General features: G+C 45.7%; 1 protein-coding gene across 1 annotated transcript in view; it reads left to right on the top strand.

Moving 5' to 3' along the window:
- Positions 1–14,491, top strand: part of LOC141051130 (uncharacterized) — a 96,790-nt gene that overhangs the window by 53,971 nt on the left and 28,328 nt on the right. Inside the window, 1 exon segment of the mRNA XM_073548016.1 lies at positions 7,920–8,954. Within this exon segment, the coding sequence (XP_073404117.1) occupies positions 7,920–8,954 (1,035 nt within the window).

Genomic DNA, 14,491 nt, shown 5'->3' with positions numbered 1-14,491 from the left:
AGTTGCGGCAGGGGGTGAGGGTATTGTAGCAGAGAGGTGTGAATGGTATACAGGGGCAGGAGCAGCCAGTGTGTGATTAAATCTGTTAAAGAATAGATTAAGTTCATTAAGCACCTCTTTATCTACAACCATCCTGGAGACAGTCTGTCTATGCCCAGATATAGACTTTAGACCCTCCCAGACTTCATGAATCCTTTTCTGTGACAATTTCAGTTCAATCTTTCTCTTATAATTAGCCTTTCCCTGCCTGATTAGATTCTTAAGATCTTTCTGCACATCTCTCAGCCTGCCCTTGTCACCTGATCTGAAGGCCAACTTCTTCTCTTTGAGAAGAGCCTTTATTCCGGGGCTGATTCATGGTTTATTGTTAGATAAGCACCTCACTACTTTTGTGGGTACCGTGTTGTCTACACAGAAATTAATGAAGTCCGTTATACAGTGTGTGAGACCATCCATGTCATCACCATAGGAATCTTGCAGCACATCCCAAGTGGTTGTGTCAAAGCAGTCTCTCAGAGCATCATCACTCTCCTCAGTCCATATCCTCACTGTGCGATTGACAGCAGGTTCTCTCTGTACAAGTGGCTTGTACACGGGTTGGAGGTGCACTAGGTTGTGATCCGATCTTCCAAGGGGCAGTAGGGCTGACGAGGCATATGCCCCTCTCACATTGGCAAAGAACAAGTCCAATATTTTGTTGTCTCTAGTGAGGCAGGTAACATACTGTGTGCAACCGGGTAGTATGGATGCTGGAGACACATGATTGAAGTCTCCCGAAACCAGAAGGAGAGCTTGGGGGTGGAGGGACTGCATCATGCTCACTGTGGATTGTAGGACCTCAGTGGCGGCATCAGCTTTCGCAGAAGGGGGGACATATGCAGCCATCATGATTACATGCGATAGTTCCCTCGGTAAATAAAAAGGTCTCATGCCCACAGCTAATAGCTCAATGTCCTTACAGCATGTTTGCTCTTTGACCACGATATGCATAGAGTCACACCATCTATCATTCACAAATATCACCAGCCCTCCGCCTTTCCTCTTACCGCTCTCCCTTGTCCTGTCCGCGCGAATGAGTTTAAAGCCATCCAACGAGACAACAGTGTCCGGAGTACCTTCGGTGAGCCAGGTCTCTGTAAACAGCAACATACTGCACTCCCTTAATTCCCGATGATGTCTGGTCAGCGCCGACAGTGCTTTCCTGAGGGCTCCAGCTCTGCAACCTCTTCTCTTAGTCCTCCTTATTTCTGGTAGAATATCCTCTGGTCTATTAGCAGCATGCTGCCTTGCTGTATCCCTAAGCAGCAGTATAGCTTCTCTGGAGTAGACAATAGGGTCTTTTTCAGTTCCTGGATTTCCCAACACAATAGATCCAAGTAAAAACAAGGTAAAAAGGCCATCAAAGGTCCAGGTCCTCTTATGGTTTTCCATAGTGCAATGTCCTTTGGAGTAACAATAAAAAAAGAGGGAGAAAATAGAGAAAAAAGGAGAGCAAAGAAGGAGCTACTGTAACAGGCTGCCCTTTTGCATGTCCTCTACAATTTAACAAAATGACAGCCAGATGACCACCATTATGCTGATGTCATGATCCAGGCCGGGGTTTGTTTCCTGTTATTCTCTCTCCAGTCTGGTCGTGCGGAGGTTAACCTTTTCTGCCTCATTTTGGGTTCTGTGTGGCTATTTCAGTCTGCTGTGGCCTGCAGACCAATGTGTTAGTTCATGCTCCCAGGCTAGAGCAGCTGACCCCTTGATACCATGTTTTGTCCTCTGCTAGTATACTCTGATCCCGTGACTTCCCTTTCCTGCTACCCCACTTGTCTTAGTGTTCGCTCCCTGTGCATGGACCTCTTGGTATGTGACTCAGCTTGTTTTCTGACCTGTTTTACTGTCTCGCGTCTCTGATCCCATCTGGCTCTGATTTCTGGCTTGTATTTGACCATGTGTATTGCTTTTTCCTCTGGTCCTGTTTTACTGACAGTTTCTGACTCGGCTCGTCTGACCACTCTTTTGCCACCTGGTGGTGTCCTGCTGCTGCTCAGTGGTGCTACACTGTGTGTGCAACCTCTCTTCCCTCACCAGCACCCCCTGGTGGAGGTTGCGATATACTGCACTGCAGCAGCATTACAAGAATCACTGACCATACATTTAAAGGAGATTTTGCATTTTTTTTTTTTTTCTCTGGTCATGGATCTGCTTCGTAACTTGGTGCATCAGGTGTCCAGTTTGACAAAGATTATGTGGGATTTATCAGTGGAACATCGGGCCATAGCCTTGTCCCATACTCCATTACAAAAAGAGTTGATGGAGACTGTTAAGACCGTGCTGGGAACCACCCCTCATGCTGTTAGTCGACCTGGTGATTCTGTAGATATTGCTTTGCACTCGCCCGAATCCTCGGTTTAGCTTCCTGACATCTTTTGTGGTGAGAAAGATAAATTTCGTATGTTCAGGGAGAGTTGTAAAATATTGTTTTCTCTTAGACCTCGATCGTCTGGGAATGAGACTCAGCAGGTGGGGATTATTTCCTTACTCAGGGAGGGGCCCAATCTTGGGCTTTCTCGCTGCCCCCACTGCCCCTGAACGGATGTAGGTGGATAGGTTATTTAAGGCCCTAGAACTTATCTATGACAAACCGGACCGTGTCAGGTTGGCAGAGGACACTATCATGGGTCTGGTTCAGGGAAAGCGCTCAGCTGAGCAGTACACCCACCGACTAACAAGTGGCTGAGTCTGGGTTAATGTCGTGCAGGTCACCCAGACTCTCAGGTACCTTTTTCCTCATTTTCAAAGGTATTGTTGGAAGTTGTACTTAGTTGTGGGAGTTGCTTCACGCCCACTTCTGCTTTTGTGGACTGTGGGTCGTCCATGAACTTTATTGACTCTAACTTGGTGACCAAGTGTAAGTTAGGGACAGTTAGGCTGGAGACTCCTAATCATGTTGTTGCCATTGATAAAACACCACTGGCTAAGAATGTCATCAAATTTGTTGTCAGAGAAATTTCACCTTAAAGTGGGTTCCTTGCACCAGGAACGTATTTCATGTTTTGTTCTGGATAATCTGCCTGCTGGACTGGTGTTGGGGTTCCCCTGGTTTCAGTTACATAATCCTATGATAGACTGGGAATCTCGGGACATTGTTAAATGGGGTCCTAATAGTAGGAGAAGTTGCCTTACTACTGTACTTGTATCATCCGTCAGTCTGGAGGGTATTCCGGAGAACCTGAAGGACTTTGAGGATGTGTTCTCCAAAAAGGAGGCTGAGGTTCTACCACCACACCACCCATTCGATTGTGCTGTTGATCTTGTTCCTGGTGCCATATTGCCCAAAGCCCGTCTGTGCAATCTCTCCGGCTCTGAGCGGGCCGCTATGAAGAAGTATATCTCTGATAGCCTTCGTAAAGGGCACAATTGGCCATCTGTTTCTCCTGTGGCCACGGGGTTCTTTTCTGTTAAGAAAAAGGATGGTTTACACCCATGCCTCGATTTTCGAGAATTGAATAAAATCACTGTAAGGAACACATCCCCTCCCACTTATACCTGATTTGTACAATCAATTGTCAGGGGCCAGGTGGTTCTCTAAGTTGAACCTCTCAGGGGAGCATATAATATCATCCGTATGTGGGAGAGGGATGAGTGAATAACTGCATTTCTCACCTCTGAGGGTTTGTTTGAGAATTTGGTTATGCCCTTTGGCCTGACTTCCGCGCCAGCAGTATTCCAGAATTTCATTAATCATGTTTTCTCAGATTTTATTGGGTGCTTCATGGTAGTTTATCAGAATAGTATATGAAGATATCATCCAGATAAAGAGTCACATGGGTCACCTCCGTGCGGTCCTCCAGAGGCTCAGGGAGAACTATTTGCTAAACTGGAGAAGTGTTCATTTTTTTGCTCAAGAATTCTCCTTTCTAGGGGTAATTTTGTCTGCTGAGGGGTTTCGTATGGACCCTAGAAAGGTACAGGCCATTGTGGATTGGGTGCAACCCAAAGATCTTCAGCGTTTTCTGGGTTTCGCTAATTACTATAGAAAATTCATCAAGGGGTTTTCCCAGGTGGTCAGACCCCTAACTCTTAAGGGGGTTGATCTCAAAAACTGGTCAGCTCCAGCTGTGGCAATATTTTCTTCTTTAAAAAACTGTTTCATGTCCGTCCCCTGTGCTGGTTCAACCTGATTTGCCTAAACTATTTGTCGTGGAGGTGGACGCCTCGGAGGTGAGAGTGGGGGCGGTGTTGTCCCAGGGGCCCACCATGTTAACTTGAGACCCTGTGCCTTCTTTTGGAAAAAATTTTCCTCTGCTGCAAGGAATTATGATGTGGGTAACCGGGAGTTATTGGCCATTAAATTGGCATTTGAAGAATGGAGGCATTTTTTGGAGGCGGCTGTCCGTTGTATCACTGTCATTACGGATCACAAGAACCTGTCTTGCATCGAGTCCGCCAAACATTTAACCCCAAGACAGGCGAGATGGTCACTTTTTTTCCCGATTTCAGTCTTCAATCAGTTTCAGGCTGGGGTCCAAGAATGTGTCTTATCTTGCAGCCTGGATCCAATATCACCTCCTGAACCTTCTTCCTCCATTCTTCAGTGCGGAGTGGTTGTGGCTGCGGTTTCCTCAGCATTGGAGCAGGAGTTTCGTGAGGTCCAATCTCTTGCTCCTCCGTCCATACCTAATAATAAGTTCTTCGTGCCTGTCCAGTATCGGTTAAGGGTGCTTTGGGAGTTCCATGACTCAACTCTGAGTGGGCATCCTGGAATCTTGGCCACACGTAAAGCCATCGCTAGGCTGTTTTGTGGCCCTCATTGGCTTCTGACGTCACTGGGTTTGTGTCCTCCTGTGAAAATTGTGCCCGCGCAAAAACCTCCCTTAACCGGCTGGCCGGCGAATTGATACCACTCCGAATTCCAGATAGACCGTGGACTCATCTGTCCATGGATTTTATCACCGATCTTCCCCCCTCTAATGGCAAAACCATGATCTGGGTAGTTGATAGGTTCAGTAAACAGGTGCATTTTGTACCATTGGCAGGTCTTCATAATGCTGAGACTCTATCAGTTCTATTCATTGAGCATGTGGTCTGATTGCATGGTGTGCCTGTCAGTGTGGTGTTTGATAGAGGGGTACAATTTGTGTCGAAATTCTGGAGGGCTTTTTTGTAAAAGGCTGGATATCAGTCTGGCCTTTTCGTCGGCTTATCATCCCGAGACCAATGGTCAGACTGAAAGAACCAATCAGTCTTTGGAGCAGATATTGCAGTGACTTGCCACGTCTAGACAGGATGATTGGTGCTCTTCGGTACCCATGGCAGAATTCGCTTTTAATAATAGTGTCAGTCAGTCCACTGGGTTTCACCCTCACTTTGGTGAGTTTTCCCTGCTGGATTCGGGGTGTCCAGGGGCTGATTCGGCCTTTCAGCGGTTGGGGGAGGTTTGAAGGGAGGTTCAGAGAAACATTGGGGAGGCTCAGGGCAAGTATAAATTTTTTGCGGATAAACGACGTTTGGTGGGGCCGGCTTTCCAGGTTGGGGATGAGGTATGTTTATCCACCAAGAATATAAGTTTGAGGATTCCTTCTGCTAAGTTGGGTCCCAAGTTTATTGGTCCTTATGAAATTTTAGAGGTGGTTAATCCTGTGGCCTTTCACCTGCCTTCGTCATTGCGGATCCCCTATGTGTTCCATAAGGCGCTTCTGAAGCAGTCGGTGTCTTCCTCAGGTGAGTCTCCCTTGCAGCCACCACCTGTTATGGTGGATGGCCAGACCGAGATGGAGGTGGAAAGGGTTGTGGATTCTTGTATGCTCCGCCTTTCTCTTCAGTATTTGGTCCATTGGAAGGGTTATGGTCCTGAGGACCGGTCGTGGGTGCCGGCATGTTCGGTCCATGCAGATCGGTTCTACCGGGACTTTCACGCTCATTGTCCAGATAAACCTGGGGGTCCTGTGGCCCCCCGTTGAGAAAGGGGTATTGTCATGATCCAGGCCGGGGTTTGTTTCTTCCCAATCTTGTTCTCTTCCCGGTCTGGTCGTGCGGGGGTTAACCTTCTCTGCCTTGTTTTGCGTTCTGTGTGGCTATTTCAGTCTGCTGTGGCCTGCAGACCAATGTCAGTGATAGTTCATGCTCCCAGGCTAGAGCAGCTGACCCCTTGATACCGTGTTTTGTCCTCTGTCCGTTTGCGCTGATCCCGTGACTTCCCTTTCCTGCCACCCTGCTTGTCTTCATTTTCGTTCCCTGTGCTTGGACCTCTTGGTATGTGACTCAGCTTGTCTTCTGACCTGTTTTACTGTCTCACGTCTGTTATCTCTGCTCATGACTGGCTCTAACTTATGGCTTGTATTTGACTACGTGTATTGCTTTTTCTCTGGTCCTGTTTTCTTGACTTTCTCACTCGGCTCATCTGACCACTCTTTCGCCACCTGGTGGCGCTCGTGCTGCTGCTCAGTGGTGCTACATTGTGTGTGCAAACTCTCGTCCCTCAGCAGTACCCCCTGGTGGAGGTTGTGCTATAATGCACTGCAGCAGGATTACAGCTGAATTCACTAGGAGCAAATTGAAAAAAATGTTTTCTGGAGAATACAAATTTTTGAAAAAGTGTATTATTGTATACATATGTATGAGTATAAAGGGATGTTTCAAAGCTTTGAATTACAATTTGTATTAATAAATTTGTCATTGCTTCAAAAAAATGTAGACTTACGGTTACAAGAGTAATAAGAAATGCCTTAATAACCCAATTAATAACACTACATGACATTACTTAATGTATTTTTCGGACTATAAGATGCAACGGACCATAAGACGCACCCCAATTTTCAGTAGGAAAATAGGGAAAAAAAATAATGTGTCAAATGGGGGTCCGTCTTACAGTCCGAATTCAGCTTACCTTGGAAGGGATCCGGCACAGGTGGAGAAGTAGTCACAGGGGTCATTCAGAGGTCCAGGCTCATGCGGTGGCGGCTCTGTGCTGGGGCAGCTGTGCTGGGGAAGCTGTGCTGGGGCAGGGGCAGCTGTGCTGGGGCAGGGGCAGCTGTGCTGGGGCAGGGGCAGCTGTGCTGGGGCAGGGGCAGCTGTGCTGGGGCAGGTGGGCTCTGCGGTGGTGGCAGCTGTGCTGGGGCAGGGGCAGCAGTGCTGGGGCAGGGGCAGCAGTGCTGGGGCAGGTGGGCTCTGCGGTGGTGGCAGCGGGCGGTGCTCTGCGGTGCGGTGGTGGCAGCGGGCTGTGCTCCGGTGCAGGGGCCGAGGCTCCGCCGGCATTTCTTCGCAGCCCGGAGGCCCCCGCAGTTCCCTTGCTGGCCGCCGCCATGTTGCGGTGGCCTCCGGGAGCATGGACGCCGGAAAGATGGCCGCCGGTCCGGGGACGGCGCATGCGCGGGATCAGATCTCGTCCCGAGATCTCGGGGGACGAGATTCAAATCTCGGCAACGAGATCTCGTCCCCCGAGATCTCGGGATGAGATCTGAAGCTGCGCACGCGCCGTCCCCGGACCGGCGGCCATCTTCCTGGCGTCCATGCTCCCGGAGGCCACCGCAACATGGCGGCGGCCAGCAAGGGAACTGCGGGGGCCTCCGGGTTGCGAAGAAATGCCGGCGGAGCCGCCACCCCTGCACCGGAGCACAGCCCGCTGCCACCACCGCACCGCAGAGCCCCGCCCGCTGCCACCAGCCACCAGGTTAGACCGTGTATTGCGACCATAAGACGCACCCCCCACTTTCCCCCGAAATTTTGGGGGGAAAAAGTGCGTCTTATGGTCGGAAAAATACGGTAGTTTTTTATCAGAAGTTTGTTTGTCGCATGCATTTGTGCCTTCTACTGAGTTTGAATTCTTCTACATGTCCTGCAATTTGCATGGAAATGATTATATAGAAATATTAAAATTTAAACATCAATATTAAAACTAATGTATAAAAATCGATTTTTCATCTTGACAGATGACTGTATCAGAACATATGTGATATCTTCTGATTTTAAAGCAGATGATCATGGAATCAAACAAGAAGCAGATGAAGATTATACCATTATCCAAGATATACCTTCAGCCCATCACAGTGAAGATCTATCATCTGATCCTTTTCAGCAGGACCAATATTCTGATGCATTACAGACTGTTAAGGAAAATAACCGAACGGATGATGAATATGGAAGATCTCAAGGAGGAGAGAATGTATTTGAATGTCTAAAATGTGGAAAATGTTACGTAGACATATCTCACCTTGTTAAACCTAAGAAAAGTCACCCAGAAGCAAAGGAATTTCCATGTTCAGAATGTGAGAAATTTTTTACATGGAAATCTTATAATCAAGAACATAGAAAAACTCAAATTGGGCAGAAACCATTTTCATGTTCTATTTGCAGGAAATGTTTTACAGAGAAATCACATCTTATTACATATGAGAGAAGTCAAACTGGGGAGAAGCGGTACTCCTGTTTAGAATGTGGGGCATGTTTTAACTGTCCATCGCATTTTATTAGACATGAGAGAAGTCACAGTGGGGAAAAGCCATTTTCCTGTTTAGAATGTGGGAAATTTTTTTCTCGAAAATCAAGTCTTGTGGACCATCAAAAAACTCACACAGGGGAGAAGCCATTTTCATGTTCAGAATGTGGGAAATGTTTTAAAAAGAGGTCAGATCTTGCTACACATGAGAAAATTCACACTGGGGAGAAGCCATTCTTATGCACAGAATGTGGGAAATGTTTTATCCGAAAATCTCATCTTGTTGTACATCAGAAACGTCACACAGGGGAGAAGCCATATCCATGTTTAGAATGTGGGAAACGTTTTTCTCAGAAAGTAAATCTTGTTGACCATGAAAAAACTCACACAGGAGAGAAGCCATTTTCATGCTCAGAATGTGGGAAATGTTTTTCTCGGAAACCAAATCTTGTTGATCATCAAAAAATTCACAGAGAGGAGAAGCCATTTTCGTGTTCAGAATGTGGAAAAAGTTTTAAACACAAGTCAGGTCTTGTTACACATCGAAGAAGTCACACAGGAGAGAAGCCACTTGCTGACCATCAAAACATGGGAGATTCCATATTCATGTCCTGAATGTGGTAAATGTTTTACAGAAAGAGTTATCAGAGCAGTTCATGGTGATCAAAGAAGGGTGCCCCTAAATAGAGAAGCTTTTTGGATATTAATGTTTAATTCTACCCACCTGACTGGTCTTAAACATTAGATTTAATACTATATTATCTCCTTTTTATTTCTAATATATGTGTACCTATGATTTTGTATTTTTATAATCAATTGCATGGATTTTATATTGTAGTATTTACATCATATATAGGAAGTAGAGGTATGTGTCCATAATTGTCACACGGTTTAAAAGGTTTGTATATTAATTTCATAAATTGTGGGCAAAGAACAAGGGCCGCATGGTCAGAAACGTGTCAGCCCAAAAGTGATTGCTTTTTCTTTTCTCTATACTAACTTTATAAATGTCTCTAATCAGCTGCCATTTAATTAATAAAGCTCACATAATTTTTATAAAGGAATATTTTGCTGCTGTTTTAGACGAGTTACAAGTTCTGGGAGAGGAAAGTAGCCGCATACAAGCTGTGGTGAGCTGATTCTCTATATATTGAAATGTGAACAGGTACAAGCTTAGGTGACTGCACCTTACATAAACCAAATAATAGAGCCTCAAGCTATGTATGCTACATCGGAAAACCAAATTTTACAGCAATTTAAGGAAGGCTCAAGTAGTGGTCCTATTTATTCTTCATTCCATCATCTATTAGTGCAAATTTGTATTTAATTACGTATATTTTATTAATGTTTTATTGAGTGGGATGTAGACAGTAGCATTGCACATTATAACCATCCAGGATCATATGCAGAATTCCACATATAAAACAGACTATCAGGGTAAATTTATATTCCATTTATATTCCATTCATGTCTATGTGTACAATTATGAATATCATTGTGTAGTGTAGCATACGCTTATCTGGTTGGGATTTATGGCATTGTTCATTCTGAGCTTACAAGTTGAGCTCTCACCTCTGGAGAGGCAGTAGAGCAGGGCCATACAGCAGAGCTGACAGTGTTATGAGAGGAGGAGAGCTGATAGAAGGGTTTATAATGTGACACAGCTAAACTCAGTTGTGCTTCCCCTCTTCACATTGGCCTTATTTGAAAGGTTTAAGTTATCTGTACTATTTACCCAACACTGTTTAATCACGGAGGTGAAACAAGAAGATCAGAGCTGTAACCTTACATCTCACTCTCTCTCTAGTATGTTGCTGCCTACTTATGGTTGGGAAATCGTACAGGCAGAAGATGTACACGCTCCCAGTGAAAAATAACACCTACTTTCACTTAAAATGGTTAACTCATTATTTCCCACTATTTTCATAATATGTTAGAATGTTAGAGTTGGAAGGGACCTCAAGTGTAATCGTGTCCAACCCCCTGCTCAATGCAGGATTCACTAAACAATCCCAGACAGATGTATGTCAAGCCTCTGTTTGAAGAATATCTCTGCAATGGAGAGGCAAAATTAAAAAAAAAAAAAAATTGAGGACATGGGTGTCAGCGAGTGCTCTAGACAGCTAGCTGAAACCGCATGGACCAAGGCACATACCACTAAACACCCACTCTCATTTCCTGTGGGCAGAATGCTACTCAGACAACACAGGGTGAGAGTAAAACAGTGTGATAATAATGTATTACCCAAGATGGTGAAAATTAGAGTCTCACCCTTCCGCTAACTCATCAGGATTAGAGTTGCTTCCAGGGCTGTCTGCCCCCACCAGTGATGCGCCGCTTTTGGCGGGCCCCCACAGAGAGGAGGTAATGACAAGCTTAGGAAGTTAACCAAGAGAAGTGAGGTTTATGGCCAGGTGACCTGATTGTCCCAACCTGGATTCTTCAAGGCATCTCTGGTGGTTCATTGATGGTCAATCAAGCAGATATGTGTTATTCCAGCTGGGGCCGTGGTCCCCTAAGCTAACATCCTGTAGACTCTCTTGGAACAGAGGCAAAGTCTTCTTATATAGTTCACAATTGTCCTTCAAGCCATCATACACAGGTCAGTATGTGAGTCATACGTGGCACAAATATTACTTTACCGACATGTAGTGCAGCCACAACGTTAGGTACATTGTCAATTACTACAATACCCAGTTGTATTTGATGAGGTACCATTCAGCATGAGACTTTTGAATAACACCATCTATTCTACCACCGAATGTACCAAAAGATGGAAAAAATACAAATGGGATGAAATGCTAAAAGAAAATGCAATTCATAGTTACATAGGTTGCAAAAGAGCTAGGTCCATCAAGTGAAACCTTTCTCCATATATTGTAAATTTTGTCACTAAATTTATAATCCACAACGTTGTGTATTGAGTAAGGATGAGCAAATGTGCTCGGTGAAACTTGGTTATCACTTGAGTATCTGGGTGCTCGGATGTGCTTGAAACTCGACGAGCATTGGCTGGTGCTTGGATTTGAAGCTTAAATTTCTGCCCCGCATGTTTGTCGCCTGTTACGCAGCCAATAAGAATGCAGGGATTGCCTGCCTGTACTAATGCCATAGCCATCTTGGAAGTGGCATTACTGTGATGGTCTGGCCGCATTACCTCTGAGGTTATAAAAGGACTGGTGATAAAGTGCTCGGCTCACTGACACCATAGCACAGGTTAGGGACAGATATGATTGGAGGGAGAGAGTAGTTATCCAGGCCTGTGTGTGCACAGTTTAATCAGAGTCCTCTAGTGTCAATAGTGGTGCTGATGCTGAACCATCATACTAACAGTCCTTCTAAGGGCTAATCTTGTGCTTTGTTGTTTGTATCAGATTCATTCTGTTTTTATCCTAGGGACAGTTGCAGGAGCATGGAGACTGGCAGAATACCGGGTTTAGGCAGGGCTTAGGATTTTGCAGTCTGTTGCTAAATACACTGCTCAAAAAAAATTAAGGGACCACTGAAATACCACATCCTAGATATCACTGAATGAAATATTCCAGTTGCAAATCTTTATTCATTACATAGTGTAGTGCGTTGAGAACAATAAAACATAAAAATGATCAAAGGAAATCAAAATTAATTTCCCATAGAGATCTGGATTTGGAATGATAATCAAAGTAGAAAATCAAATTATACGGTGATTCAACTTCAGTGGAATTGCCTCAAGACAGTAGTGTGTGTGACCTCTGTCACATCTGTCTCATGTGCTCAGAGTGAACTTGCTCTCATCCATGAAGAGCATAGGGCGTCAATGTCATCAAGTCTGCCAATCTTGGTGATCTCTGGCAAATGTTAATCGCCCTTCATGGTGTTGGGCTGTAAGCGCAACACCCACTTGTGGATGTTGTGTCCTCATGGAGTCTGTTTCTTGACAGCTTCAGCAGACACATGCATGTTAGTGGCCTACTAGAGGTCATTTTGCAGGCCTCTGGCACTGCTCCTCCTTGCATAAAGGAGTAGGTAGCGGTCCTTCTGCTGGGTTTTTGCCCTTCTACGGCCCCCTCCACATCTCCTGGTGTACTGGCCCTTCTCCTGGTATCTGCTCCATGTTCTGTACACTGTGCTGACAGACACAGCTACCCTTCTTGCCACAGCTTGCATTGATGTGCCATCCTGGATGAGCTGCACTACCTAAGCAACTTTGGTGGGAGGTAGACACCACCACATGCTACTGTAAGGCTGAGAGCAGTGTCAAAATGCAAAAGTGACCAAAACAACAGCCAAAAAGGATGAGAACAGAGAAATGGTCTGCAGTCACCAGATGCAGAACCACTCCTTTATAGGGGTTGTCTTGCTAATTGCTTATCATTTCTACCTGTTGTCCGTTCCATTTGCACAACAGCAGGAGAAACTGATTCCCAATCGGTGTTGCTTCATAACTGGATAGGTTGATATTGAATTGGAGTTACATTGTGTTGTTTAAATATTCTCTTTATTTTTGCAAACCGTTTATATAGCTGCTGCACATGACCACATTCTTTTTTTTGAGGGGCGTAAAAAAATTGACTATATTGTCATCCATAAAGTATTACGTGCTTTATGTTATATCACGTTGGTATATAACACTCCAAAAAAAAATTCAAAAATTTTTCGTTATTCATCCATAAACTATTGCATGCTTTGTTTTACATTTCAGTGGTATATAACACTACAAAAAAGCTTTAACATTTTTTTCTGTATAGAATTAGTATTCCATATCGTGCAACGTGATTAGTGAGCGACAAAGATGGCAGAATCTGTCGAGACTCTTTAGGGAGCGACTGGAGGAATAGCGGAGCCAGAGAGCTTGCGCGACAGCAAAGGTGGCAAGATCCTGTGGTCTGGAACCTGACGCTTTCCCAGAGCCACCAAGGCCCAAACCCATGCCGCAGTCTTCACCGCTGGGATTCTTGCGGATTGCGCACGGGTGAGCCAGGATCCAGCAACTGGAGAGTGGACTGCAGGGCCTTGGCGGGTTGGAAGAGAGAAGGAGGCGAGCCAGGACAGGTCCAGGGCTGGAGACATTCTAGCTGGCCCACTAGCCACAAGGTACCAAGAGTTGGCATCCTAGGGGGAGGTCATTGCGCAAGACTGGCAACAGAGATGGGGCTCCATAGAAGAGTTTGGGTTATATACAGAGAACATGAGGGCACTACAAACATTAAGGGGATCATTGAACACCACACTGGAAATAACTGCCAAGAACTGAACAAGAAAAGAAGCGTGTAAATATTGGTCAAGATCACCCAAATGTAATCAGATAAAATACATGTAATATTATTTATTATGAGACAAAACAACTGAACAACACATGAATAAAAACAATTAAAAAAGCCTAAAGGAAATGGCTGAACAAGTAACCACTAAGAGGTCTGGATAGGGACCAATTAATAACCTCCAAAGTACCGTATTTTTTGGACTATAATACGCACCAGACCATAAAACCCACCCCAAATTTTGGGGTGGAAAACAGCAGAAAAAAGATTTTTATAAAATGGGGGTCCATCTTATTGTCCGAATGTAAGGTATCTTACCTGAGGGCCGGCAGTGGTAGAGCGGGGTCACAGGAGGCATGGTCCCTTCCTCATGGGGCAATGCTGCAGTCCCGGGGTGCGATGCTGCGGGTCCGGTTTCAGCAGTGAGGCGGAGCAGGGTCCCTTCCTCAGGATGCCGGTGGCAGAAATGTGGTGACGCCGCAGCCCGGTGTCCACGGCGAGCAGAGCCGAGTGCATCACCGGTTTCTTCTCGGTGGCCATGTTCCTGAGGCCATGTGTGCGCAGATTGAAATCTCAATCTGCGCACACGCAGCCTTCGGCGGACCTTTTCCTGAATCCAAGGGCCGCAGAGATCTCAATCTGGCACGCGCTGCCTCCGGCAGTCCATGGCTTCAGGAAGGCGGCCGCAGGAAAACCCATGATGATCTCGGCTCTGCTCGCTGTGGACACCGAGCTACGGAGTCGCCACATTTCTGTCGCCGGCATCCTGAGGAACGGACCCTGCTCAGGTGCACTCCGCACCGCCGACACCGAGTCTCAGCATCGC

Source organism: Dendrobates tinctorius, unplaced genomic scaffold (genome assembly GCF_039654945.1).
Source record: "Dendrobates tinctorius isolate UK_male_01 unplaced genomic scaffold, ASM3965494v1 ptg000155l, whole genome shotgun sequence".
In the NCBI taxonomy this organism is placed as follows: Eukaryota; Metazoa; Chordata; class Amphibia; order Anura; family Dendrobatidae; genus Dendrobates; species Dendrobates tinctorius.
Note: the sequence above shows the minus strand (reverse complement) of the source record. Positions and strands in the feature narration are given on the sequence as shown.